The 27,926-nt window shown below is 44.3% G+C and overlaps 2 protein-coding genes across 9 annotated transcripts; one reads left to right on the plus strand and one right to left on the minus strand.

Annotated features, from left to right (window-relative positions):
• On the minus strand, nt 1-14,105 carry pkia (cAMP-dependent protein kinase inhibitor alpha). Of its 5 annotated transcripts, XM_088918610.1 has the most exons (4): nt 13,949-14,050; nt 13,707-13,771; nt 3,274-3,451; nt 1-1,865 (listed from the first exon to the last, which is right to left on the minus strand). In XM_088918610.1, exons 3-4 carry the CDS (start codon nt 3,422-3,424, stop codon nt 1,780-1,782), a joined length of 237 nt encoding a protein of 78 aa, XP_088774736.1. In that variant the 5' UTR covers nt 3,425-3,451; nt 13,707-13,771; nt 13,949-14,050; the 3' UTR covers nt 1-1,779. The 5 variants fall into 5 exon arrangements, with proteins under 5 accessions (XP_088774736.1, XP_088774737.1, XP_088774733.1 ...); XM_088918611.1 differs by lacking the exon at nt 13,707-13,771 and having other exon boundaries at nt 1-1,823; nt 13,949-14,105; XM_088918607.1 differs by lacking the exon at nt 13,707-13,771 and having other exon boundaries at nt 13,949-14,105.
• Nucleotides 13,514-27,841, plus strand: zc2hc1a (zinc finger, C2HC-type containing 1A). Of its 4 annotated transcripts, none has more exons than XM_088918603.1 (10): nt 17,355-17,631; nt 19,303-19,379; nt 19,999-20,115; nt 22,769-22,910; nt 23,111-23,259; nt 23,997-24,096; nt 25,004-25,109; nt 25,679-25,786; nt 26,481-26,623; nt 27,474-27,841. In XM_088918603.1, the coding sequence occupies exons 1-10, from the start codon at nt 17,616-17,618 to the stop codon at nt 27,563-27,565; spliced, it is 1,050 nt and encodes a 349-aa protein (XP_088774729.1). In that variant the 5' UTR covers nt 17,355-17,615; the 3' UTR covers nt 27,566-27,841. The 4 variants fall into 4 exon arrangements, with proteins under 4 accessions (XP_088774731.1, XP_088774729.1, XP_088774728.1 ...); XM_088918602.1 differs by having other exon boundaries at nt 26,481-26,544; XM_088918605.1 differs by lacking the exon at nt 17,355-17,631 and adding an exon at nt 13,514-13,643 and having other exon boundaries at nt 26,481-27,608.
• The last annotated feature ends 85 nt before the right edge of the window (nt 27,842-27,926 follow it).

The following is a 27,926-nucleotide window of genomic DNA, read 5'->3' on the forward strand; positions in this document are numbered from 1 at the left end:
TTTGATTTACTAGATGTACTTTATTTCATACACTAAAAAAAGTGATGTCATTGTAATTCCCAAAATTCATAATTTTAAAACAGCTATACATCACACATTCCACACAAACTCAGTCTTCTTTCATAGGGTAGATATATATATAAAAACGTATATAAATTGGCAGCAGCTAATTAAAACATAATGAAAAAGCAACTTACATATTCATGTACTGGTTCATGTATAAAATGATTCAATGCATTTGTACTTTTTTTAATTTAAAGTACATCACCACAATTACAATAATGATGGTGATCATTTAAAAGGAAGAAAAGATGATGAAGAAAGAAAAGATTAAGAATTACTGGCCACTATATAGAAGAGCTGACTGTAGATGCTAGATACCTAATTTGTATTGTAGTTGAAACACATTGACAAAACAATGTAACAGGGAACACTTGCAACCTGTCAGAGTGCAGCTTTGAACTTGAAATGACTGAGTTGCCAAACGGGTTGATATCAAAACCCCCTCCCCCAGCAAGACAAACATGAGGCGATATGCATAAGTATTTTAAGAAATGATGTAAAAGAAACGATTAAATGCATTATTTATAGCTGTCACCAGAAGCACTTGTATTGGGGTAGTGTCCCATTGCCCCTCAGCAGTCAACAGCCACGAAACTCAGTCCTACTTCTGAATAGAATGAGAGGCATGCATAGGAGTGAAATATCACACAGGAGGAGCCAGTTTCTTACATTAAATTAAACCAAAAGATTAATGACCTACAGTACAAGCCTCAATGTCTGGCTCCCAGCCTGAAGAAGCCTTTACTTCAGCTAAGATGTACCCCTTAATACGACGACAAATTCCTCCTCTCATATCATTGCTTGTAGCATAAATTTAGGTCTGTAAACATCAAATGGAGCAAAATGCAGATTTAACAAAATATGTGCTGCAAAATACAATACACAACTACACAAAAAGATATAAAATACAATGAGATTCTATCCCTGATACAAACTGTGAAACTTTGAAAAACAGTGGCAGTTTATATCACAGCACAGTACACAAACCAAATTAAAGAGCGAATTGTTGAACTTCACAGCATTGTCAACCAGAAGATTTGCAGAAAGCAAGTTCCTTTAAAATGCATTTTGGCTGACACGCTTGGCAGTAGATCTGCTGATCCATCTGTTGTCTGCATCAATACCACACACAAAAAAATACCAGTTAGAAAGAACAGATACAGATAATATGAGTCCTCTCATATATCCAAGGTCTTGATCTAAGAGGCTACAAGAAGTGGACGTTTTCAAGTAACAGACAAGTTCTGATCTGCAAAAAGCATAGTCTAATTTTTTTGTCTTCTATAAAACACAGTATCCTTCCATCTTCATAACTCACTGGACCCTCAGTAGCAAACAGATTAAATCCCTAATCTGCTGCCAACGGTAACCCAGCAGCCGGCAGGAACAGCAAGAACTAAATCTCTATCTCTATTGATGATCACTAGTGCAACTATCGTGATGATATGATACACTGCGGGTCGCACTGCTTGTGGGCTCACAGACACCCCTCAGCCGTTAGTAAACACGGGGCTTGAGCAGTTCTGGACAGACTGCCCCCTCTGCGCCCCCGGCCCTGCGCCCATCCCGTGCCCGCGACGGGAAGAGCTCGTTCCTCTCGCGGAGCCCATCTCTGTGTGGTGTCCTCCATAGCCAAGGCCTCCCCGGCCAACAGTTCTGGTGCAAGGACGGGCCGGGCCGGGCTGGGCCGCCGGGCGCTGGGCTCAGGCCTGGCCGTTAACTCCCCTCCGGTTTCTCCTCCTGAGCTGAAGGAGGCCGCTCTGTGGAAGACACTTGACTTTTTTCACCACCATCTCCTTCTCCTTGAAGACAGACACAAGAGAGAAAATGAACCAGAGACGCGTCGCAGGAGCCCCGAAAGAGCTCGAAAGAAGTAGTGGCCTCTTAGCACTCCAAATTAAAGATAACGTATGACCTTCCCTGTGCACTGGGGTCACACCACTGAAGACTCACACAGCCAGGGACTATGACCAGAATTGTTCAGCTACAGGAGTCTACAGGAGGCAAACAGTGAAGTTTATGTGTTTTTTTTTCAGTTTTGAAATAGAAAATGAAGTCCCTCGGGTTTCTAAATACATTTACTAGGCCTGGAAATGACACTCGTGTTACTAAAGACACAGAGACAGACACAGACACAGAGTATCATAACGTAGTTTGAAGACACGAGGAGTCCAGGCCAATACCAGCTACAGAACTAAAGCTCTTCAAGTGCTGAAGAAGGACAAAGACTGTAATCATTTCTGAATGAGCTCCTAAACCAGAAAAGAGAAATGTTTGAATAGTAATCTGTTTGGATTATATATATTATATATTCTAAACTGGAAGAGATGTATTCTAAAATGCAAAGCAAAAGACTTACTCTTTCATGAACATGTTTATACAGACTGTATGTAGCAAACGCCTTCATTGTAAAGTTCATTTTGGAGTCACAAGAAGCACACAGCTTTAGATCATCTGTTTATTTTGCACAAATGGGGAGACAGTAGATACATATATTGTACTTTTGAAGTTGTCGAGACCTGGACAATCTTAAAATGAAGATAAGAAAACTAAGCATAAACTATTGATGTTTTTGAGTGTTTCTTACTGACTTGGCCATGAGGCGTTGCCTTCCGAACGATGCCCAGTGTGGGCAGACAGAGCTGCACACACACTCTGGCCATCCTGCTCTACACCCCGAGCAGTCGTCAGCTTCCCTCTCTCTCTGTTCTGTTCATTTCTTTCTCTGCAGACTACATTATCTCCGGGAGGGGATGTTTATGCTCGCAAAGGGTTTGTTTTTCACTATGAAAATGAATGACTCTAAACACACTCCAAAATGGGAAATACAAAAGGGTAGGGCACAGAGCGTAGAATTAAAGTCAACAGAAGAGAGATTATGCAGAAGCCCAGATAGAGAAGCAACACAGAATCTTAAGACCTTAAGAATTAATCTTGTTGAGACACAGCAGAGAGGGCATTTTCAGAATATTATGGGGTACAAATAAGGCTGATCCTAGTAATGAAGCCTCGGGAGGGATGGATTTAAATTTTTAAAAGACAGCCGGGGTGCATGTCTGAGGTAGCAGTGATTTTCCCCCCACGGGCTGGCGAGTGCTCACTGGGCCGCCCGCTCTCGATGGGGAAATGAAGCGTGTCTGGTGGTGTGCGATTTTCCTCCCGCGTGACCGCCACACCCGCACAGCGGCGGCCGCTCCGCCCCTGCCTCACCTGTTTTCCCGAGGTCCAGTTCGGAAAGCTTCAGAGACAAATCACCGCCCTCCAGGTCGCCCTGAGCTCCGAGGATGTCGTGCAGCGCGTTCCTTCGTCCCGTTCGTCCGGAAGCAATGAAATCTGCGTACGTCGCCTCCACATCAGTCATTGCTGACACGTCTCAACATAGCAGTGCCTGCGGACACAGGAACACATGAGCCCCTCCCAACCCGACAGCCGAGAGCTCCTCCGGGACAGAATCTGGAAGTGGAAGTCGAAACTACGGGGAAGTGAGAACAGGGGGCACTTCCTGCCACAGAGGCTTGTGGGAGTCCTGGCGCCAGCTGCTCAGCCATGTGGTTGAGGCCTGCACTACAGCCGGACCAGTGGGCCCCAGTGGACCCAGCCTGCCAGAGGGGCCCAGTGCTGCCCTCTCGTTGAAACCCCTCTCTTGCGTCCCGACTGTGCGTGAAGCGCGAGTCAAGACAATGCCGGGTGTCAGACGACGGCGTTTCACAAAGGGGATTGAAGACCAGGGAGCTGGGCGAGCAGGAGGCACACTGGGACTCTCCGCCAGCTGTGGAAGAACAGCTGGACCGCAAGGCTTGGAGATGCAGAATCCAACCCACAGCCACGGCTCTCCCACCATTGCAGCTGGACACGCCGTGAAATAAACTAAACAAACCACCGATCACTTCAGAGCAGTCTGCATTTTTATAGCATGATCACAGCGCTTGTAGTTGCAAACACGTTAAACATTTGATCATTTAAATAAATCTAGTTCCAGTATTTTAAGAATTAAAGTATTTTAACAGTACACAAATATTTATGTGAAGATACTTTCCCTCTGGGAAAACTGCCCATCTAGTTTCTTCACTCTCAGCGGGCAGTTTGCCTAGAGAGAAAACAAGTCACTTTGCCAAATAAATATTGTTGGAAATTATTTAAATATTGAGCAAGCTTTTCAAAAAATTCCACACAAAGACAAATCTATTACCATACAGTGTATACTCTCTCTATATATATCCCAGTACCTTCACAAAAACAATTCATATACTAAAATACTAAAAAAGTAAATAAAACAGGTAAAGCAAAATATATATATATTTTTAAACAGTGGAAATTCCCATGTGTGGGAAGTATAGAGGATCACTAGCCTGGAACCCACCCAAGATCATCAGGCCATCACTAATCATACCTGAGGGAGACAGCCAGTAAGAAATTGCAGCTTGAGCAGAGAAATGGTAGTAGGAGCTGGCTTTGTGAGAAAGCCGCCATCTTGGCTCAGCACTCGGGCTCAGCGGTGTTACCTTGAGCCAAGATGGTCGCCTGCTATTAGCAAGAAGCCTGCAGAATGAGACACAGCTGGTCTGAAGGTGTAATTAGCCCTCATGGGGAGTGAAGGAATCTGTCAGGACAGACTCTTGGACTTGCTGAGGGATGCCTGAGAAAATCCAGCTTTGTTCTGTACTGGGGGCCGGTACCAGGTGGGCCAGCAGCATACAGGCTGTGTGGTTTCTGGAGCTGCGATGGAACAGAGACGGCTGTGCTGCCACAGGGGCACGTACACTCCTTGTGCACGAGAGGGAAAGAAAAGAAACCCAGCGTTTCTGCTGCGAAGCCTTCTTCAGGTGTGTTCGACAGCAGCGTTACCGCCTTGCAACCTGACCCTGACAGGTCTTACAAGCTACCAATGATTTGGTCTGGTCAGTACTGGGATGGGAGCCCTCCTAGCAAAACCAGCCTGCTGCCTAGTGGTAGACCAGTATGGGACGCTGTTCCCCCTGGACCAGAATTTCAAACAAAGGCCCTGATTTTCCTTGACCAAAAAAGCCAAACCTAAGAAGACTGTTCGTAAGAGTGGAGGTATCAACCATGCTGGCACCACCTGGCCTCCCTGAGAGTGCCTCATCCTTCATGGGACCATACAGAGACAGGTGTATTTATTCTGAAAATGCCCCCACCCCTTAACTCAATCAGTGATGTAATTTCCAACCCCTCCGCCTGAGCTGCTGTTTGGTGGAAGACACGATTTTTCTTGGCTGCAGGCGCTGAAACCTTTGCACAGAAGCCTGAGAGGTGTTCAGCCTAATTTAATTTTAAAAGCAACAGAAACTGCGACACCGTGCGCTGTTCTTCGGACACGGCACACACAGCCGGGCCAAAAGGGCTGTAGTGACACCAATACGGCCGCTAGAGGCCGCTGTGACACTGTGGAGACAGGAAAACGATGGGAATGATCTGATCCCATAAACACGAAACGCGGGCGTACAGCTGAAGAGGACAATCTTACCGATGTCGAGCAGCTGGAGCAAGACTATGACACCCTTCAAAGTGGAATTGCTTGTGTTTATGTAAGTGGTGTACGCAGGAGAATACCCTGCCTCTACCTATCATAGGAGAGGAAAACCCTACTGCTGCAGCCTAGTGCTGTTATGGAAATGCAGGTCTGCTTTACCAGGGTGTAATCAGGCATGAGTGTTGTCCAGCCAAGCCCCCAGAGAGCGGGACTGGAGCTCCTTTTGGCCACCTGGGAAGTTTGATGGACAGTGGAGAGGGTTTTGGTCTACATTACCGGGGTAGTTCAAGTAAGGAGCCGCATCAGCTTGTGTAGGATGGAAAGAAACAAGTAAAGGTGTATTCCTGCTGAAGAGATGTCCCACCCGAAGAAGGCTCCACGGCCGAAATGTTGTGTTTCTTTCCTCCTCTTTCCAGCATGGAATAAACCTGTACTCGTTCCTATATTGCTAGGGAGCAACTGAATGTCAATAAATACGCGGATGCAAGTGGATGTGCTCCACCTAGGTTTGAGGCATTCATGACCCTTTCAACTCAGCTGAACTCTCTATGATATTTGTTTCTGTCAGAATTACAGATAAAAGCCCCCCAAGTCACACCAAATGTTTAGAGTGAAATCCGGAGACGCAGAGACACAGGCAATACAATTAGGAGAAATATTACAGAAACAGAACCAAGACATTTGGATATAGTACTGCTTTTGGACTGGAAAACATACTGTACCAAGTGTGTATGCATTTTACAATGTTCTAATCTCCATATCTCCAGACACAGCTGCACTTTCCCTAGGTGCACAGCCACACAGCACAGCAGCTTCCCAGCTACTCCGGGAGAACCCGGGTGCAGTACCTGGCTCAAGGCAACAGCAGCAGTGCGCCAGCTGGGATTCGAACCCACAGCCCTCTGGCTATAGGAATAGTAGAGTACTATACAAAGCTGAAGTCTGAAATGGTGCTGTGTCTTCGGATGTGTGCTTTCTGTTCTTACAATGGCAAAACACCACAAGTGAAAGCATCGTTTCAGTGCCCATGTTTGAGAGAAAGAGAGAAAATTGACTTTTTAGAACTTCTGTATTTTTGATTTTTTTAGATCGGTACGGCTGATTGTATCATTTATGGCAACAATATATTATGTATAATATGGTATACCTTTTTTAAAAGTTAAATTTAAGAATTTAAAATAACTGCTAAGTTATTCATTTCTAAATTAGTAAAACTGCAAGGTTTACACTCAAGGATAACTTTTAAAATGAGAACAAGGTGCCAGACTAGTACTGAGCAGGTTCACTCACTGCAGACATTTCACAAGTGTCAATATTCAGGATTACCCCCAATTCACTGCAACAGAGCTGTGGAACATGCTACATAAACAGGTTTCCTGATTTTCACAATTTAAAGTCTCGTGTGCTACAGGTATTGGATATCTTTCACACTTTCAGAGATTTAGAGAACATTATAGTACAGCAACCAATACTAACACAGCAGAAGCAGTAACTGCCTAATAGATAAGCTATTGTAATTGCAGTCTGCTGTTTATTAAAATTACTTAAATACTTGCTGTTAAACTAGCTATGCTAATAAAACCTTTTACATATTGTACAATTTATCATGCCTGTCATTAAACACACCTGGTTGCACAGAACACCACAACTATTAGATCCAACTTCTTAGCCTTAGTAAAATAATGAACCCGTACAGCTTTCTAGGAAAAGAAACGAGTTCTGCACTGTCGCACACTCCTCGTCCTCACGCAGAAACACCTGGTCAGCAGCCACACGCCTGACCTCAAGAATCTCCAGTCAGAGACAAGAAAGAAAACCCAAAGCACACAACAGTGGTTGAAGAATTGCACGAAGTAACATTACTGCTCTTGACTTACTGATAGTCACTGTTTTATCCAAATCCTGCAGGAGGCCTAAAGCTAAATATTTGCAGGCTAAGGCTGCTGTTCCCCAGGATCCAAAGCGTTTGTGCTATTTTTGGTTTATAGCGTCATCGCCTCTCTCCAGTCTCTTCCAGCTGTCGCCACCAGTGTGCTGTCAGTCAGACAGGCGAGGTGCATCGCAGAAAGTCCACTTAGACCTGGATGTTGGGAAAAGCCCTTTCGGCTGTGCTCATCTGAATTCTGTGCTTCTGGAGGTTCACGCGTCGTGTTCCACTTGGAACAGGAGGCAAGAAAAAAAGAAAGCCCACGGTAAATGATTCCTTTTTCAACAGCAGAATAAAAAAAGAAGGTAAATGAGTCTTGGACTTCCAGTAGGCATTAAAATAGTTTAATACACAGAAATTCATTTAACTTGTAACTGCAGGTGCAGCTTTACAGAAGCAGGACACTTCTCTGGTTATCTGGAGTTAACAACTATGCAACAATCACTTGCATTTTGAATGCACTTAATTCACCATTACTACAAAGTTACTACAATGAATAAAGCATACCGGTAGATCATACTGGTCCTTATTTAATATACTGTACATCACACTGTCCTTGTGTCAAGGACAGGGCTGTCCTGTATTGATGAAGTTCTACAGCAAAAGCATTCCTGCCAAAGGGCTACACTGAAACAGTGGACTGATCCACCTTTAACCTGCGTGTAAGTACTACTGAACGTCTGTCGGACAAGATTATCAGTTGACATGAGTCCAGTACACTCAGCCACCGGGACCTGTTATATCAAGCAGCTCAGCAGTTTCAATAAGGAGACAGACCTGTTTTTAGGAAGTTCCTCCCTGCATTGGTCACTCTGCTGTGCAGCTGTCACAGCTATTTGAGAGGGACACACCCTTACTGATGCACACACTGATCCTGGTGTGCCGACAGTAGGTGCCAACACACACTGCAGCAACTGAAAGTGACGGAGGAGTGCCCTGGCACTTAAGTGGCACACGTGACCAGCATTAGAGCAGCAGGATTAGCATTTTCTGATCAGCTTTAGACTGGGAAGTAGCCTCTATAGCACAATGAATTGCTTCTGAGATGGCACCATCGTCAGTTTCTGTGCTTGTATATGAAAATAACCTACTGTACATCAACTTATTTTAAATTAAACTTCATTTTCCAAAATGGACAGATACAGTTTACATTTTATGGACCTAAGAGGTCCAGTAGTTATCGTTTCTAATTTTGTATTGGCTCTCAGATCCTGGTGAAGGTTTAGAAATTCTTCCAAGTAAAACTTTAAGAAAGATGTGCAGAAAAAACGTTAAATTAAATATCAAAGCTTTAAAGGAAGAAGTGAGCTGAGAATTGGATCCCTGCACTTGATGTAATGAATATGTCCACTGTCCAGGTTGGACACACAGATCCCCCAGCCACCATCTTTACAATGGATCAATGTTTCATTTATTGGTGTTTTGTTCTGATGGTCCATATCAGGGATCTCGAACCTTGGTCCTGGAGAGCCCCAGTCCAGCAGGGTCTGTAGGTCACCATCGAATCACCATTTTCTAGAGAGCTCTATAATTAAATAATAATTATTTATAATTCAAAACACTAAAAAGTTAAAACAGGTGATTTGTTAAAGCAAGTAATTTTAGAGATCATTCAGGACAGACATCTACGTACTCATCAACCCTAAAGGCCTAGAGTTCTCCAACTTGAACAGATGAGCTGCTCATTCATCAACAGCTCCCAGGTGTTGCCAGTCATTAAAAACAGCTGACCTGACTGAAAGACTGACTGAGCTGGGGCTCTCCCCAGTCAGGACCAGGGATGGAGAACCCTGGTTTATACTGTGTTTTTGTTTTGGTAACATCCTGAATAAGACCTCAGTGGAAAAACAACAAAAAATGGTTGGTTAAAAAAAGCCGATCTGTCGACACGTTTTTGTTCTAAACCATCTATATTCGAAATCCTACAGTATTTCATTATTTGCAGTAACTGAACAGCGAGGTGATGCTATTGTGCTGGGTGGCCATTGAATGGTATTATAATTCAATTAGGCAAATTACTGTACATGATATCACCCAATATTCATGGTTTCTGTGTAGATGTACCATTTTAATTGTTCCTTTGTTTCATAAATGTCTTCACAACAGGTGTTTCTGAGTTTTATTGATCTACCCTTGTGGATGAATTCTGACCCAGTTTTAAAGAAGTCTTTTTCAACATGCGGAGATCACAATTTATAACAGGGAATCGCAGCATCATGTACCTGAAATTGAATGAACACGCACTGCCAATACGTGCCTCTCTGTTATTTTCGAGAATAGGTTTTAAAGTACATAGAAACTGAAAGACGTAGAAACATGTTTACAAAAACTGGTACTACACAGAAAAAAAAAGAGTTTAGTTGGCAGGCGAAACAACATTAAACCAAAATAATGCATTTAAATACACAAATGAGCGACTGAGGGCAGGAAGGAAATTGAACAGATAATTCCGGGAGGAGAAAAGACTGAATACGGGTCAAGTCGGCTCCTGTCACTACCAGCACTCTCCAGTTAACATCTCGGGGAAAAACTCGCGCTCTCCACTGCCTGTCAAAAAAGTAAAATAAGACTAGTTTTCGGAGTTTTCACTTTTCAATGTCAGATTTGGTTGCAATTGGTTATACCAATTGCAGGCGGGATACGTACATATTACAAAAAGCCTTTTACTTTCAAAAGTGAGAAAAACTCCGCAGTGCATATACTACTCTGAGTAATGTTCACATCTATCAGCCTTTCTCTGTGACGTTCTCCACTAACCAAAATATACATTAAGCACTGTATTTAAAATGTCACAGTGAAAACAAACACAGTCCAGATGTTACACATGAAAACAGACATTTTACTCAGAGAAAGAGAATGAAGTTTAACCACTGATGATCCTTGGTTTTGGTGTAAAACTACTTGAGAATAATTAATGATGAAATATGCAACTAGGTACATAAGCAGGTAAGTTATCTGGCTCTGCTCATTTTGGAAGTATTCATTCCTGAGTAAGGTTTTCCTTTATACAGAATTTAGATATACAATCTGTGTTTTATAAAATGTTCTGTTACAGTCCAATTTGGAGATGGAAATTAAAGTGTCTATTGTGTCTTTGGAAGGTGGGAGGAAACCAGTGCACCTGGAGAAAACCAACACAAACAGCAAGCGAAGCCCACAAAAACGCAGTCCAAGACCAGAGTCCAACCCAGGGGCTGCAGTGGACCATTAATAACTCCAATGATATACAGTCTTTTTATGGGTGCTGTTTTCTTTAAATCTGGTAATGCATTCAGTCAGTAAAAAAATATTAGATTTTAATAAATGTCTTTATTTAATAAATAAGTCTAAATTAAATATTAAAAAAATTTAAAAAAAACTGACTGGGAGATTTTGGATATGATCACAAACTTTGCTCCCATTTTTTCATGCTCCACACTGCCTTGGGCTCAGCTTATCCATCAGGATACTCCAGCTGCCTACAGGCAAGAGGGCAGGGCAAAAGTGCATGAGGAACTAGTCACTTATAAATTCAATTATGTTGCAGCCAGGAAGAAATAGACACACTGCTAATAATGTTAAAAAATGACTGCCTTTTGACTTTACAAATCATGTGTTTTCAATGTGCTGTCCAGGTTTCTTACCTTTGTTTTGTCACTGGGTTCATTTAGAAATTCAAGAGCCCTTCTGTTCTTTTTGTAGCTCATCTCAAATTTACTTGACAAATTAGAGCACTGCTCAATTAGTACACATTTTCTTTAGTAGGATACAGTCCTTTGACATAATACCAAACTACTAAGAATGTAGGTCACTGTTAATATATTAACAATTTCTGCCTCGTGATTGTTTGGGATAATAAACGTACTTCTGCATTGCACCAGCAGACAGCTGTAATGTCACTATTAAACACATACTGTATTTAAAGAGATTTTAGAAGCAGAGGCACGATCTCAATGCTTTAGCTTTTTATTATGTTTTCTTGCAAGAAGTGAGATTGCTGTTTAGGGATGTTCTGTCCTGAAGAACCTGATGGATCTCCCACACAGGGAAGAACTGGCAATGGCTTGAGCACGGAGGCACATCTCAGAGGCTGCATGGTGGAAGTGCATCTTAGACCAGGCACAGGAATTGTACTTGGATAAGGGGCTGTGGAAATCTGGAGCAAACTTCCCAGTCACGTTGCTGGAGCTGATACCGTGGCGTCTATCGAGAAACAGCTGGGTGAGTGCCTGTGTAAAAGCCACTAGCAAGTTAACGGACTGGATGGACTCAATGACCTCCTGCTTGTAACCATTGTGCTCTAAAGGAGGAACAACGATCTAATCTTTATTAGATCTGTAGCATTAAAACGTTAGATGTAGTATTTTGAAACTACAGTCACAAGGGAAGCATATCTGATGAACTGTAGAGTTTCACAGAGAAACTGTAGGCTCCAAAAACTCCACCCCTCTTTCATCTTGTGTAGTTTCAGAGAAAAACTACACAAAAGTAGATGCATTCTGCATTTGAGTACCAGTTAGCTTTCTGTACAGAAAGAAAGAGGCTAAATAAGATCTAGAAAAATGCTCAGTTGTAACTCAGATCGATTCACACATTATACTTCCCTTTCTTCCCTTTAGATATAATTTACTTCTGAAGTAAGCAGCCTGCAATGGACTGGTGTCCCACCCAGCATGTATCCTGCCTTGGGCCTGATATTTGCCAGGACAGCCTCCGACTGCCCAGCAACCCCATACTGGATAAAGGAGATAAACAGCACAGTGTCCTTAGCTGAATGCAAAAAATGTGATTGCAAAAAATGTGGAAAATGTATTTTCCATGTGGTGGTAGCATGACTAGTACGTGAATGTGGGTACACATTTTGTCACACAGGTGAGAGAATAACAGTTTTGCAAAGGGATATCAAATCCGTTACTCTGGAAGAACCTCACAGGATACCAAAACTGCACACAGTGCAACGGGACAAATGGCAGAATTGCTGAGTGAAAGATTCTTAGATCATTACACCACAGCTGTTGCAAGACGAGGATTGTGTCCAACAGACAGGCAACCCTAGATTTTGAGCTATCCTGGAATGACCCTCACTTGCATCCTGCTCCTGTCTGAGGTAACACACATCCTGATGAAAGCGTTTCTCTCGCAGTCTAATCAGTGGTCTAATTGCCTCATCAGCACTCAGCTGACGATCTGTCATCAACTCTCTGCCTCAGAGGAGTCTCTGTGGAGGTCTCTGAGAGTCTGCGATGACATGGAGAGTCGCAGGCCTAGAGCTGTGTCAGGTGAGGCAGCCACCCAAGGCAGAGAGTGGGTAGGACAGGTCCCAACACCTTTCAAGAGTTTCTCTCTCGCCGAGAGCATGTGGCCACTGGGATGCTGGCTCTCTCGCGCAGTCTGGGCCTGCCCCCCCGAGGGCAGGCGCAGTGCATGCCCACTCTTTCCGGGCAGTTTTATCCACTGTCAGTCCCCTTGTGTGGGTGAGGCTCACGGTTGGCATATGGATTTAAAACCAGTCTAAAGGTTAATCCTGGACCGGAACTGCCGCATACAGTACACACCTCCGGTGAGGGGTAAATTAGATCAGCCAGTGCATCCTGAAACCAAGAGTGCAGGTACAGTACTCTGTGGCCTGTGTTCTCATGCTACCCTTCACCCATCTGTCTTGTGGGAAAGGCACCTGTCACAAAACATAAAATGACATGCTTGCAAAAAGAATACCCCCGTCACCCAGTCAAGTTCAGAATTTCACTGTAGCGGCACACTAAAACATGGCTTCTCCTCGATCACCTATCCCTTGAAATAAGAGGGCGATTTGGTTCCTTCGGAGCCAGCGGCGGAATACTCCAATCTGAAACACGCTTCTCGATTCATAGAGAGAGAAAAAAAGAGACCTTGAAATAAATACCACGGCGTGCCTGAATCCGAGCCTATACCACCCAGCTACACTGTCCGCAGGCCTTACAGGAGGAGGACATGATAAGCTCGTTTCTCCGGAGCGGCGACGGCGACCCCGCTGTAAACAACACAAAAGACAGCGCCAGCATACAAAGCGCACAATGCGCAGCGCTTTCTCTCAAGCGCACCGCCGCAGGGAAACTACTTTCGGCGATGGACGGACATCGCCCAGGCGCACCGCAGCTCTGATCATCGCTGTTTTTGAAGCGGTTTCTCACACAGCGATTTCAGGTACGGCAACCACCCCCTCGCCCCTCCCCCAGCAAGATAAAGGTCGACTCCACGGAGGCTTACCTTATAAAACCTTGCGGATAACCAGCGACTGGGGCGAATATTTACAGTTCCAAAACACGAACGTACTGTACATGGCGAAATATAAATACCATTATAAAGACACACTAGCAGTTACATGTTCTGTGTACAGCCCGCACACACAATGTACAGCTGAAGGATTTCGTTCTGCAGATGTGTTTTCTTGGGTATCATGACGCTGAACCCGGTGAAAACGTTATCGCTGACCCCCTTGTAGCACGTACCTTTTAAAGCTCTGACAGTCCAGTCATTGCAACGCAGGAAGCGGATTTTGAAAGGCGGCCTCTCCTGTCTCTGTGTCGGGACCGCACTACCGAGAGCGCTCCTCTCCTGCCATTCTGGCTGTCTAATGATGTCATCGGGATTCCGGGATGCTCTCCCGAGGCGGAGGGAGGGAGAGGGAGAATATCCACGGCAGATTGCGATGGGAATGACTGCATGCGGCCTCCCGTGCTTTTCCTCGTCCTAAATATCTGTCAGCCCCCGCACATCTTGAAACTTGTGCGGCATTCCCCTACAATTTCCCTGGAAAGAGAGGTCTCGTCCTTTGTCACAGACTTCAGACCTTTTTTTTTCTTCAATTAGAAAAATAAGTATTCTGTCAGCAGAAACCATTTGAATTGCTTCACAAACAATTCACATGTAATGTTTTAGAACTATCAGGGTGTCTGTAGCATCCACCAAGAACGACCAACCACTTGCAAAGCGGAAATATCTCAGTTCTTACTATTTCTGTTGGGGTTGCATGAATCGCTATGCGGGTTCGCATTGTAATCCATATTTTATTAAGATTTTTTTAATATACATTCAAACTGAAATAAAAAAAAACAAAAACATTTGAGAGTTCAAGTTATTGTTTCGATTAGTGATTGTCTAGATGTCTGTCATTTCTCTTTGTTTCTCGCAAAAACTCTGCAACGATCAGACCTGAAACGTTTGACTGCGTCGGTTACAACCTGTTCGTTCACACATTCCCATCTGATACCAGCTGGGAAACTGGGGAAAAGGGCTGTTACTGCCGAAACATTCAGAAAGCTCTGGAGCTTCGGTGTTGCGAATTTATTTGCGCTTAAAACGTTTTTTTTTCATTAAATAACGTGAAAACGGAAGTTGTGTTTCCCTGCGTCTACGATTTACGGTGAAGTTCAGAATCAGCCTTTGTGCTCCTGGACTTGAACTCACAGCCTAACATCCAAACGACAGTCGCTTCTGTACTGTAATATTTTCTTAACGTGTGCTATTGTAATGTAATATTAGGTATCTTAAACATATTGGAAGCACCTGTGAAGACATCCGTCTTCCTCAGCTCAAAGGGGTTTCTCTCCGAGTCCAAGCGGAGACGCAGTCAACGTCGTGCAATGGCGCGCCATTACTGTACTGTACTGCTGCTCGACAGCCGGGTTTCAGTTTATACCACCGGCTGCAGTTCGAACGTTTCGTGTGCTCAGGTATCGGAATGAGATCTGAAGCGCAATGTAGGCACATGTGGCAATGATGAAAGTGACGTCCTGTAGCAGGACTACATACAGACCCAGCACCGGACCCAGTGTGCACAGGACTGTACAGTATGTGAGAAGGGCGTGCCTTGATACCGTACCTGTACACAGTATTTTCCATCGCTCGGGAACAGGAGAAAGGTGCTCTCCAGGCGTGTGCACAACCCGGAGTCCACCGTGCAGGTGTTTCAATATTTATTTGCTCTTGCCTTTTCAGAGCGCTGAAGGAGCCGCAGCTACGGTATATGAAGAGAGACCTCTTTATTCCTGCCAATACAAAGACAAAATTAGCAGCCACCGACAGCTGTGTCGCCTTTAACACAGCCTTCACCGCGAGATAACTTCGGCCAGTGAAACGCATGTGCATACAGTATGTATCCTACAACAAACTCCTCATAGATGCTGTGCATACTGTGTATGTACACACAACACATGCAGTCCTCGTACGTTCCTTTCATCATTGTCAATCGTATATATGTAAGTGCGTTTTAGGGGTTACTCTGACAGCTGTGTTATAAAGTGTCTACGCCGTTACAGACAGCCATAAGGACATACAAACAGATTGAAGTACTCTAATTGGGAGAATATCAAACTGGTTCTCACTGATGGAATAATCGCCACAGTTTTAAAGATGCCTCTGTGTCCACGCCAGTTAGAATCACGGGCTACGTCTTCATACAACGTATAGTAAGAAAGCCAATAAACTATTTGCATACTAGATTATTGTTTTTAACGGATCATGTCCATTCTTCAGTTTGTAAGGGCTAAGGCCCCAATATACCGTACCCTTAATTAATTGAATTACATTAAATTAAATTCTTAATTTCGCCCGTGGGTCAAAGAAATATCTTTACAAATCATAACAGAAAAAGGACAAAATAGAATTGCTATAACTTTAAATAAACGTACTTATTTCTATCAAAGAAATACAGTATTTTCAACAAACTGATGTCCTGCATCCTGCGTAACACATTTCAGAACACGCAGCCTACAAAGTCTGTAAGTGTCTGCAAGCTAAATTTAAGCCCTGTACTGTATCTATTGCAGCCATTGTCCAAGCAGTAGTTCGTGGCCAACAGTCGCTTTGTTTAATATAGTAACTTATTGTCTGGCTCTCAAGTCTGGGGAAGAGTAGCAGCTGGTTAGCAGATTTGTGTGTTGCAGTACAGCACACATTCTGTTCTTTGCGAAATAAAGATAATGCAAATCACTGCTAATAATCCAGTGCTTGTCTTTGCCAAATTATTTAAAGTATTTTGCTGTGGGAGATGGAAGGCGAGCACTGAACTAAACTCGATCCCTCATTCCAGTATGGGGGATATGACATTTAGCAAGTTTGCAGTTCAGAGCCTCACGGGCTCAGTACAAGACGGTTTATGCACCATTAGGTTTAAAGAAACGTGAACAACTCAACTAATTGAATGTATTGTGTTCTGTGGTACATTTTCACATTCATTTGTGAATGTGTAAACTGTAAAGTATGAAAACACATTTATCTGTCGGGTGTTTGTGTAAGAGGGCTTTGCTTTGTCCTTTTTAAGCAAGGATAGTAAATATTGATTAACATACGTTAGGAAATACACTTAAACCAGACTACCTGAAAACAATTTACCCCACACAAGAAAAGGCTGCAGTAGTGGTGACATCCGATCACCATCTGCCCCATCTGCATCGTGTAGTAAAATCTACACGTTTACCCCGTGAGAACCGAGACAAGGCATCGCCAGAAAAAAACCCACGATTTCTGATTTAAGTCCAGGCCCATTCGCGCCTGAAAAGTACACACAAGACCCCCACGAAATTGCTTGATGACCGTCGTTACCGTGAAAGGTTTTGCCTTTTAAAAGTGACGTATATTCTAATGCTTGACTAATACACTATAATGATAGCATCATTTTTTTTCATTAAAATACACAGTACTTATGCTGCATATAGTACATCAATTTCGATATTTGTACAATTCTGATAAAACATGACAGAGAAGACTTTAAGATTTCCACTTTTTACATAACATCTCTCGCAATTACGTATTCATTTTAATATATATCGCATTGACGTCAAAGATGAAAGGGAACAATCAGGGTTTGGGTGTGACAAGAGCCCTGTGGCGTACAGTCAGCGGTACGCCAATGAAAAATGGCGAACTGAGATCCGACCCAGATTGCCCGTCGTAGTGCCTTTTGTGTGCGAGTTGAGGGCAGGCGGACACGCGTGTCCGTGGGTCTGGCCGGCCGCCTCCCACGCCCCACCTGCTGTCTGGAAACAAAGTCGCAGAGCTGGGAGCCCGACTCCAGCCAATGAGACGAGCGGATACTGCGCCGTCAGGCGGCTTGTCAAACCAGGCTTGTTGCTACAGCAGCGGTCGCGCTGCCCAGGACAAGAGCAGGCGAGAAAGATGGAGGAGTACGAGGGTGAGGCATTAACGGATTCGTGTCGTTGTCCTGCGTCCTTTGCATTGTTATTTTATTTGTCTGCGGACGAAACGGCAACATGAACCGTGTTCAGGCTGGGTCAGGGCTGACGGAGGGTGGGGGGTTACCGCTGGGAGAGGAGGCGCCCTGTTTCCCAGGATATTGCCGCGGCGCAGTCCAGCTGAACGGCTCGCAGTGGGAGACCACCGTTTAGGGGCGTAGGGCTTGGCTTCTTGTGAGACCGGCTGTCCGGGGAACGAAGCCGCGGTCAGTTGGTTCATAACTCGGCGCCTCGGCTTCCTCTTCGCTGTCCGTGTTGAGTGCGAGGCGCCAGATTTATCTCGCTCCGCTTTCCGATACGGGCAGCCCTCCTGAACAAGGCGATTCCCCAGGCAGCACCGTTCAAGCGCTGTTCTCCCGGCCCCAGATCGGAATGGGCTGCGATTGACTAATTACACCGCCCCCGGGAGCTCAAGGGCTCACCTGGGGACTGTCCGCGGACTCAGGTGACTCAGGTGACACCCGAGCTGATGCTGGGTCTGTTGCGCGGAGGAGAGTGCTCTCACGGTCACGGGGTGACCGACACCCCCATCTGTGGATCCGGCGATGGACCGTTTTCGTCCTCTCCTTGTCTTCCGATGCGAAGCGGTCGCGGAGCTCCTCTAGATGAGGTCGATCAAGACCCGACAAATGAGTGTGCAGAATGTGCAACATTGCCAGTGCGGCAAACATGTGAGCTGCGGGTCGGCTTTGCCACTGTCCTGAAATAAGCTAGAAATCCTTTGCTACCTGGTCCCAGCGGGAGCTGTTCTGACGCACAGTAAGTCCCTAAGAGAGCTGGTCTGGAATAATTGGCCCTCTCTCACGTTTGTGGAGTTATCTGCCCTTGTACAATGTCATATTGGCAAAACTTTTAAAAAAAAGGTTTCTCGTGTTCCTGGGACAGAGGCTGTCCGTGAAACACTGCCCTCAGATCGTCCTGCTGCAGGATCTGTTCAGTGCAGTAGCCTGCCCCAGCTTTTGTGACTTCAGAAATGAAGTGACTTCCTTCAAGCTCAGTGGGGCGGGGAGAATGCTTTTTGTATTCTTAAAAAAACAGACCCGTAACTGTGTTTTGACCAAAGGGAGAGGTTTATTTAGATACATTTTAAGAATTCAAGAAATGTTACGTGCAAGAAAAGGCATTACCTGTACAGTCTGTGGGATTGTGAGTGGAGCATCTGAATAGTACCACTGGGCTGACTCTTTGTACCTCCTAAGTATTATTTCAGACTCAGTAAAGTGTGTGCTTGGGATTGGCTGTCCTTGATATTTCAGTTAAAAGTCAGACTGGCCTGATCACATGCAGAAGAAGGAACAGGCCGGAAACAGACTGTAGATGCTATTTCAGATGGCTGCTGTGTTTGGGAGTGAACAGGGCACCCCATAGTTACTGAGAGACTGTTGTTCTTGTTGTCAGGTAGATGTGACTCTTTCACTTCCATAGGTCAGGTTGCTCATTTGTTACACACTCTGAAACCGCATTCTGAGTCATTGTTCAGCGCTGCTCCGCGCACTTGAAACTGCTCAATCCCAGAGCGTTGCATTGATTATGTTTTATTGATGTTCCTTTGTTAGAATTTGGATTTCAGCATTTCAGGTGTCTTTTTTGTATGTTTTTATTTCTGGCAGCTGATGAGAGCCAGATTCCAGTGGAAGATCTTTTGCCTTGTAAAATCTGTGGAAGAACATTTTTCTCCACAGCACTTGTAAGTATGCTCCTAGCTTCAATATCTTGAAATACATTTGTCCTTCTGTGTTTAACACTTCCAGAGTAACATAATTTTATGTTTCTAAATGGGTATTTTATTGCATTGAAGAGAGGAAAAGAACAATATAAACATGTGCTTATTGTAGTTATTAAAATGTTGGAGTGTTATGTTTTTTGTTAAAATCTTTTTGTATGTCATTCAGCCTCTGTTTATGAAAGTGTTCAGCCTGTTTTATATTTTCTATTGCTCAGTGTATCACATACACAAATGCAAATTAATAATAGTTATCTTTTTTTTTTCCAGTGTGGGGAACAGTTTTGTACAGAAAATATAAAGTTGCTTTTTGATAGAGTTTTTCATTTGAATAGATGATCACTAAACTGCTCTTTTAAAACTGGATGGGTAAGTTCAGGTTTTGGCCCGAAAATATTTAAACTGCTTTAAAAAAGCATAGCATATTTTTTAATCCGGCCACTACCCAGGGTGATTATATTTGAACTGTTCAAATGCATTGTAATTGAATGTAAATTGCCCAGATACAGTACATTGACAATTCTTAATGTATTTAAAACATATTGGAGAATTAATGACACTGTCATTCAATTTGTCCTTGTAGAAGAAACATGTGCCTATTTGTCAGAAAGCTTTGACTAAGAAAAGGAAAGCATTCGACTCCAGTAGGCAGAGGGCAGAAGGAACAGACATTCCCACAGTGAAACCATTGAAACCAAGGGTGAGTAGTCATCTTCAGTTTAATTTTCTTTACTTCAGAACCTAGACCAAAAATTCTCCTTTGCTGCACAGCCTTTGAAAGCAATGCTATTCCTACAGTACATATCTTAAAAGGATTTGTGAGGCTTATGGAAACCATTTCTGATTCCACTGAAGCATTCCAGTCTTGAAGATGTGTGTCTACAGAATCTCCTTAATCAACAGTCTGTCTCTGTGATGTCGAGACAAGGCCATGATTATTAGGAAAGCCCAGTGGAAGGAGCAGGACACCCCTCTGTGTCCCTGGCCAGAATAGACCCCAGGTCATAGTCCTCTTGAGGACCAGTAGCAGTGGCCTCATGTGAAGTTTAATCCTGCACCCTGAACTAAAGACACTCTTGCAGGAAGGATGGGATTGGGATATCAGGACAGGACCTGAAAGAGTCCTGCTGGAAGGATGGGATTGGGATATTGGGACAGGATCTGAAGGAGTCCTGCTGGAAGGGTGGGGTTTGGATATCGGGACAGGATCTGAAGGAGTCCTGCTGGAAGGGTGGGGTTTGGATATTGGGACAGGATCTGAAGGAGTCCTGCTGGAAGGGTGGGGTTTGGATATTGGGACAGGATCTGAAGGAGTTCTGCTGGAAGGGTGGGATTGGGATATTGGGACAGGATCTGAAGGAGTCTTGCTGGAAGGATGGGATTGGGATATTGGGACAGGATCTGAAGGAGTCCTGCTGGAAGGATGGGATTGGGATATTGGGACAGGATCTGAAGGAGTCCTGCTGGAAGGATGGGAATGGGATATTGGGACAGGATCTGAAGGAGTCCTGCTGGAAGGGTGGGATTGGGATATTGGGACAGGATCTATAGGAGTCCTGCTGGAAGGGTGGGGTTGGGATATTGGGACAGGATCTGAAGGAGTCCTGCTGGAAGGGTGGGGTTGGGATATTGGGACAGGATCTGAAGGAGTCCTGCTGGAAGGGTGGGATTGGGATATTGGGACAGGATCTGAAGGAGTCCTGCTGGAAGGATGGGATTGGGATATTGGGACAGGATCTGAAGGGAATCCTGCTGGAAGGGTGGGATTGGGATATTGGGACAGGATCTGAAGGGAGTCCTGCTGGAAGGATGGGATTGGGATATTGGGACAGGATCTGAAGGAGTCTTGCTGGAAGGGTGGGATTGGGATATTGGGACAGGATCTGAAGGAGTCCTGCTGGAAGGGTGGGGTTGGGATATTGGGACAGGATCTGAAAGAGTCCTGCTGGAAGAGTGGGGTTGGGATATTGGGACAGGATCTGAAGGAGTCCTGCTGGAAGGGTGGGATTGGGATATTGGGACAGGATCTGAAGGGAGTCCTGCTGGAAGGATGAGATTGGGATATTGGGACAGGATCTATAGGAGTCCTGCTGGAAGGGTGGGGTTGGGATATTGGGACAGGATCTGAAGGGAGTCCTGCTGGAAGGATGAGATTGGGATATTGGGATCAGAACCTTGCGGAATACATGTCATGTTCTATTCAAGATGGTCTCAGGGTTCCAGCCAGTTATTTGTTTGGGGCTCTTAATATTTGTTATTCCACTGAGGGCAAAAGCGTTGCTCTGGATTCCTGTTTAGAGTTGTTCATAAGTTGTTCATAGCTGCTTGTGATATTATGCTTTTACTTGTTGCTTAGATGTGGATTTATGCTTTGATTATGTTTTTGTGGAGTATCTGATAAACAAGCACAGTAGTATTAAACAAAGTCTTTTATTATTAAATGGACATTTTGGCAAGAACAAAAAAAATATTTCTTGTTTTTAAGTAAATGAAATCAGCCACAATGAATGAGGAATTGTACACTCTTATAGCCTGTAAAGAGAAATTTTTATTATATAGAGTGCCTTTCATAGGAACATCTCAAAGTAGTATTCTATATAGACGAGGGACTAATTGTATTTTACTTTTGAATCTACATCATTATACTTTCAGCTTTTATCATACAACATAATTTTCGCAGAGGATTCTATGGATGAATTTGCTTATGATTGTATGGATCTTAACAGTGATTGTGTGTCATTTACAGTCACGAGAACTGATTTGGGAGAACGTGCTCCTGTACTCTGCAAGCACTTGAAATTTGCAATAGGAAACCTCAGTGAAATAAGACGACTAAAGATGTGAGATGGTCTCATTTTGTTTTTCCAGTTGTAAACTGTCCACATAAAGTCTTCTTCATTGAGAAAAATTCCCAGAGGCAGTTTGCAATTATATTAATTGTTTGGATACAGGTTCACAGCAACAGAAAACAGTATACACAGAGATGGCGTACTTTCAGTGTTCATAATGTTTGCCAAGGAAGAACAGAAATATTGAGATGGCTGTCATGTGTCACAGGAGGTAATTACTGGAGGTAATAGCAAGCATCTTTATCTTTGTTATTTATTTTTTAAGTTGATGCTCTTATCCTGTGTATGTTTGCACACATTTACACAGCTAGGTTTTTTTAACTGGAATAGTTTGGGTGAAAGTGCATTCCACAAGAGTACAACAGCAGTGACTCACCTGGGATTCGAACCCACACCTGTGAGGCCAGAGCCCTTCTTGCTGCCCCACGCTGCTGTTGATTGTGCATCACTCAGATGGCGCCGAACAAATGTGAAATTACTGGGAAACTGTGTTCATCCCCGCAGCCCGAACCTCCCAAGAAGCCGTCCAGCTGGCGGAGGAAGCACGACGAGTTCATCGCCACCATCCGCGCGGCCAAAGGGCTGACCCAGACCCTGAAGGAGGGCGGCCCCCTCCCCCCGCCCCCGCCCCCGTCGTACGACCCAGGTGACACGACCCCACCTGCCGCTGGCTGCCCGCACGGGCTTCACAGGCGCGCTTGAGCAGCAGCCACGAGCACTGCATGAGACGGGAGAGTCAGGAGCAGCGGACCCCCAGCGAGCGCTGGGCCACAGATGCCGTCGGAAGAATTAAAAAAGTGATGCCAGGGGCTGAGAAACCTTGTGTTCTCCCACGTCTTGTTCCAGATTATATCCAGTGTCCGTACTGCCAGCGGAGGTTCAGCGAGAGCGCTGCCGAGAGACACATAAACTTCTGCAAAGAGCAAGCGGCCCGAATTAGCAACAAAGACAGACTTCCCACCGACGCCAAGGGGAAACCGCCGGCACGGTCACAGGTTAGACGCTCGCTCGTCAGGTCTCTCATCCCAAAGTGTTTCAGGAGAGACCAACGCTGTCTCCCACTGACGTCCCCGACCTGGGTGGCGTTTTTGCTTTAGCAGCCCCTCTCGGTAGCAGACCGGGGGTGAAAGTGAGAAACTGGGTCGCTGACTGAAATAAGAGTATACTTTTAGCAGACAGATTCCACGCTGGAGTTTAGGCAGAACGCTGGGGTATCACCCATACAGTGCCATGGGGTCTTTAATGGCTAAGTAGATTAGACCTTCACCCTCTCGATATAGCGTGCACCTCCTATACCGCAGTGTCAGCACTCACGATTCTGGCTCAGAGGGAAGAGTGCCACCTACTGGTCTACCAAGACCATTTATAGAATCGAGAATCAGTCTTGGGTCTGCCAGCAAAGTACCGATCGGGTGCATAGGCTCTTATCTGTTTATAAGTGACAAGTTTTTCTTCCATTCAGATAAGATTGTCATAGGTTGTACAAAGGCTGCCCTGTGAAGCCAGGATCGGCTCTGTTTCCCCCATGACCCTGTATTGGATAAAGCAGGTAGAAGATGGATGGATGTAGAAAGGCTTGCAAGTTTTGCAGTCATGCTTGCTGAAACATCCATGAATTGTGTATCTGCTTCTCGGGATGATAATTGTGGGGAATTTGCTACCCGTTTGATTTGTGCAAAGCATGTGTGAGGTCCTGTGAACTGCGTCACTTGTTCTGATCCTCTCGCAACAGTACAAGCCCCCGGCAATAAAGAAGACAAGCTCTTCAGCCCCAGCCGCGTCTTCCTCCTCGCGCTTGCCTCAGCGGTCCTCGCCGGCGCAGGCAGCCGGAGGTGAGAGCCGCGTCCCAGTCAGAGCTGTAAATCGTCCCCAGGTCTGGCCCGCAGAGGGGCCTGGGGAGTGATTGGGAGTCGGGTATTCTGAAACGGGTAACGTGACGGACCGCTTTTTGTGAGGGCTGGGAGCCGCTGCTGCAAAGAGCCTGGCAGTAGCTTATTTTACAGGCTGCGAGTCCACTGAGGGCATGAGTGGGCTCGGCTGTGGCCTGTGGTGAAGTTATCTGTCTGGACGGTGCTCGGTTAGCAAGCAAAGTGTTGCTAGTGGGATTCTGAATATTTGACATTCGTTTTTTGGTGAGAATAAAGCAGTAAAAATTAACGCTGTCCTGAGCTTTATCTTAATAATAAATTGCTGAAGTCACCGATTCATAGTCGCATCTTCTGTGTTTCCGCTTGTCTCAGAGAAGGTCACAGCATCTGCTGGATCAATAACCTGGCAGTAGAGGCCCCTGCGAGAACACAGGACTCTTCTTTATGGGATGTTTTACAGAACTGAGAACAACATTTACAGTAAATCAGTAGAAAAGCAGGGATCTTCCTTTTGTCTTCTGTACAACATCATGCTCATATGAATTCTGAGAGCTTTTTAAATATTGTCAATATTTCAGGTTTTTTTAATATTTTGGTTAAAATGTGTTTTTTTTTTAAATGTGAGATAGGGTCCCATGTCAAGTGTTTTTTATTTGCCTGTGAACTTGCTGGGCAAAATCAGAATAGTGTTTAATTTGTGTCATTGTTTGTATTTAGATATTGCCAACTGTATTTGTATTGTGTACTGTACACAACAACAACAAAAAAAACAGCTTTTCTGAACTCACTCTCTGATCACCTGCTGAGGACTGTTGTTCTGCTCTAATGAAAAGGTTGCAGGTTGCTGACTCGGCTCCCTGTCTTTAATTAGGGCCACCCTTGAGCAGAATCGCTTCATCTGGACCTGCCAAGACAAACGCTTCTGGCTTCTCTCCATCTCGCACCGGTACTGCGGCGTTAACGTCCCCTCCGTCTGGGTGAGAGTTGAAAGCAAAGATAAAAATCCACAGAACGCTTTACGGAAAGCTCATTAGCCTCGTTAGTATGCACCTGTCGCGGAGATTGTGCGACAGACGTTGATCGTGAAGCATTTGGCTTCTCTTTTAAGCAAGAAGCGGGAATAAAAATGGGTCGATTGAATCTGGTGTGTGTTTGGGGCTTAGTTCACTTAAAGCGTAAATTATTGAGTTTACTGCTTTTGGCTTAGTATTGTAGTGCCTGATGGCAAAACAGTGGGGCTGTTGAAATTCTTATGTAAGAAGTGATGCACATAATTAAAAAAAAAGATAACTCCAAAACTACCCCAGCTAAGAACATAGAAAGTTACAAAAGAGAGGAGGCATCAAGAGCCCAGGGTGCTGACTTCAACTGTATGGCTGGGCAGCTTGCCCCACACCCCCACAGCTCTCTTCTGGAGGGCAGAGCCTCCTGTCCTGACTAGAGGATCTCATCCACCTGTGCCTTGAAATAAGACTTGGAATCGGCTTAATGCTCTGTACAGCAAAAAAAAATCAGGATTTTGTCAAATCTTTTTCTTTGTCGATAGAGCAACAGTGAAGTCGAGAACACCTACTTCACCGGGATCCCTGAAGAATACGTCAGGCGCTCCAGGAAACAAAAGAAAAGTCTACAATGCTGATAGCTATGCTACCAGGTATCGTAACCACACACATCGGGGTCTGTGGTAACTAGCATGACCTGTGTGCACAGGGCAGCTTGCCTTGGAAAGGTGTTGTAACAAGTTAGGTGTTCAGTAGAAAAGAGCACTCAAGGCATTTCTGTGCACAAGAGAGAAACTGAGGGTGTGTTGCCAGGCTTTTTCTGGGAGTCTGCAGACTTTTTCCAACTATTCCTGTCTGTGAGCTGTTTTGAGTGTATATTTGTATTGGACATTTCATTGAAAAGTTGCACAACAGGATCATAGTATATATTATATACCATACTATATGAATGTTAACTTTTTTAAATGGAGTGATAATTCAGGTTTTTAAAAAAAACAACAATTGTTTTTAACTAAGCTGTTGAAAATAAGCCAGTAATCAATTGACAGTTGGGGGAAAAATGTGCAACTGTCATTTGTTGGCAGTAGTAAGAAGTAAGTGTTTTGTTAGTATGTGTTCCAAACTACCAACACAGGTATTTAATTAGTGTTTGTGCTCAAACCAGCCCCTCAGGTTTCCGTGAAAAGCACATGAAGTCTGCTCTGCAGAATCAGGTGTTCCTTCTGAGCGCTGTGTTACACTGCCTAGTGGTGCATTGAGGCAGTGCGTGGAGCTGGAGACCTCAAGATGACCTCTCCTGCTCTTTGCCTTGGTTTGAAACGTTGCATTCCCTGTTGTCTGCTGCAGGAATAATACCAAAAGCGGATGCGAAGTCGATTCTTCACTGCCGGCGAACGGAAGCAGGAATAAGGTGAATTCCGCAGGCCAGCAAACCAAGTTCTGTCATGAATGTGGAACCAAGTACCCTGTGGAATGGGCCAAGTTCTGCTGTGAGTGTGGAGTGAGGAGGATGTGTATATAATTACAGGCTTGTTAATGGTAGGACTGCATGAACACTAAATTTAAGAAGTTTTCTGTGTGAGACTTTGACTGTAAGGTGTGACTACATGCGACCATCGCTTTGCTCAGTTGCTTCCCTGTTACAGGCACAGTGCCATAATCAACGCACAGTGTGTTCTCCTGCCCTCTTGCTCCACGCTCCACGCCCACACACTGGTCATTAACCAAGGCGTATCAGAACAGAACCTGCCCTGCACTGGCTGTGAGTTGCGGAATTGGCTCGGCTTCACTCTTCAAATATTGCTGAAGGGCAATAGGTTTCACACAGCTGTTTCATTTTGGCGGGGAAGATGTGTAAATATGCGCACAAGTGGACAAATCTGACTTGGAATGACAGTTCAAGTGGAGGGGAGCCGGGCCTGCAAACGTTGAACACTCCTGTCAGACTGTCATGCGGTTCCAATGGAAAATCATGAGTGTGATTTTAAAAAATACACTTAAATGAATTTAAATTTAAGTCACAGTTCTAAAGAAGTACTTAAGTTGATCTTCAAGTTCTTTTTCAGACAGCTATGTAAAATAAAAACAGTTATTGCAGGGCTGTGCTATTCTGACACATTTACCATTTATTTAATAGCTTTTATTTACTACTTGTTTATATGTCCTGTTTTTTTAACTCCATGAAAATTCCATGACCTCTATATTTTTTTTTTGTTAATAGAGGAAGGGAGCAATTATTAACTCATTAGCCAGATTTTAAGATATATTTTTGTAACTAATTATTTGAGGTTCATTGAAAGTAGAGACCTGACAGTCTTTTCTTTTTCTTGACCCTAATAGTGCACACTGCTCAACGTAAGTACGCAACAAGTAGTTTATTCATGCATAGTACAAGTCAAATATTTTTCTCGTCTGAGTCTGTTATTGGTTGATTGGGTTTGGCAATGGATGGTCTTAGAAAACCCCAAGAAACAGGACTACATTGGTTTTACCCTTGTAGAAGAGTCCCAGTGCTAAATGTGTATAAAGTACATACGTGTATTCTGTAGGAAATAGCTGCTTTATTTCCAGAAGCTTGCCATGTCCAGGTGATCTGTCATTTCCTGCTTTAATGATGATAATGTGAATCTGTGTGACTGAAAATCTAACTAATGTGCATCACATGTTCTTTAAATTTAAATAAGGAAATAAACGAGTATGGAAGCAGAGTTATTGTTGTAGCTGTATTGTCTCAGAAAGTTTATCCTGTCATTTTATAAACAGCTATGTGTTTAGTTTTTATGCTTTTTCTGT

The sequence above is a fragment of the Atractosteus spatula genome, chromosome 6 (assembly GCF_055471065.1).
Source record: "Atractosteus spatula isolate fAtrSpa1 chromosome 6, fAtrSpa1.hap1, whole genome shotgun sequence".
Classification (NCBI taxonomy): domain Eukaryota; kingdom Metazoa; phylum Chordata; class Actinopteri; order Semionotiformes; family Lepisosteidae; genus Atractosteus; species Atractosteus spatula.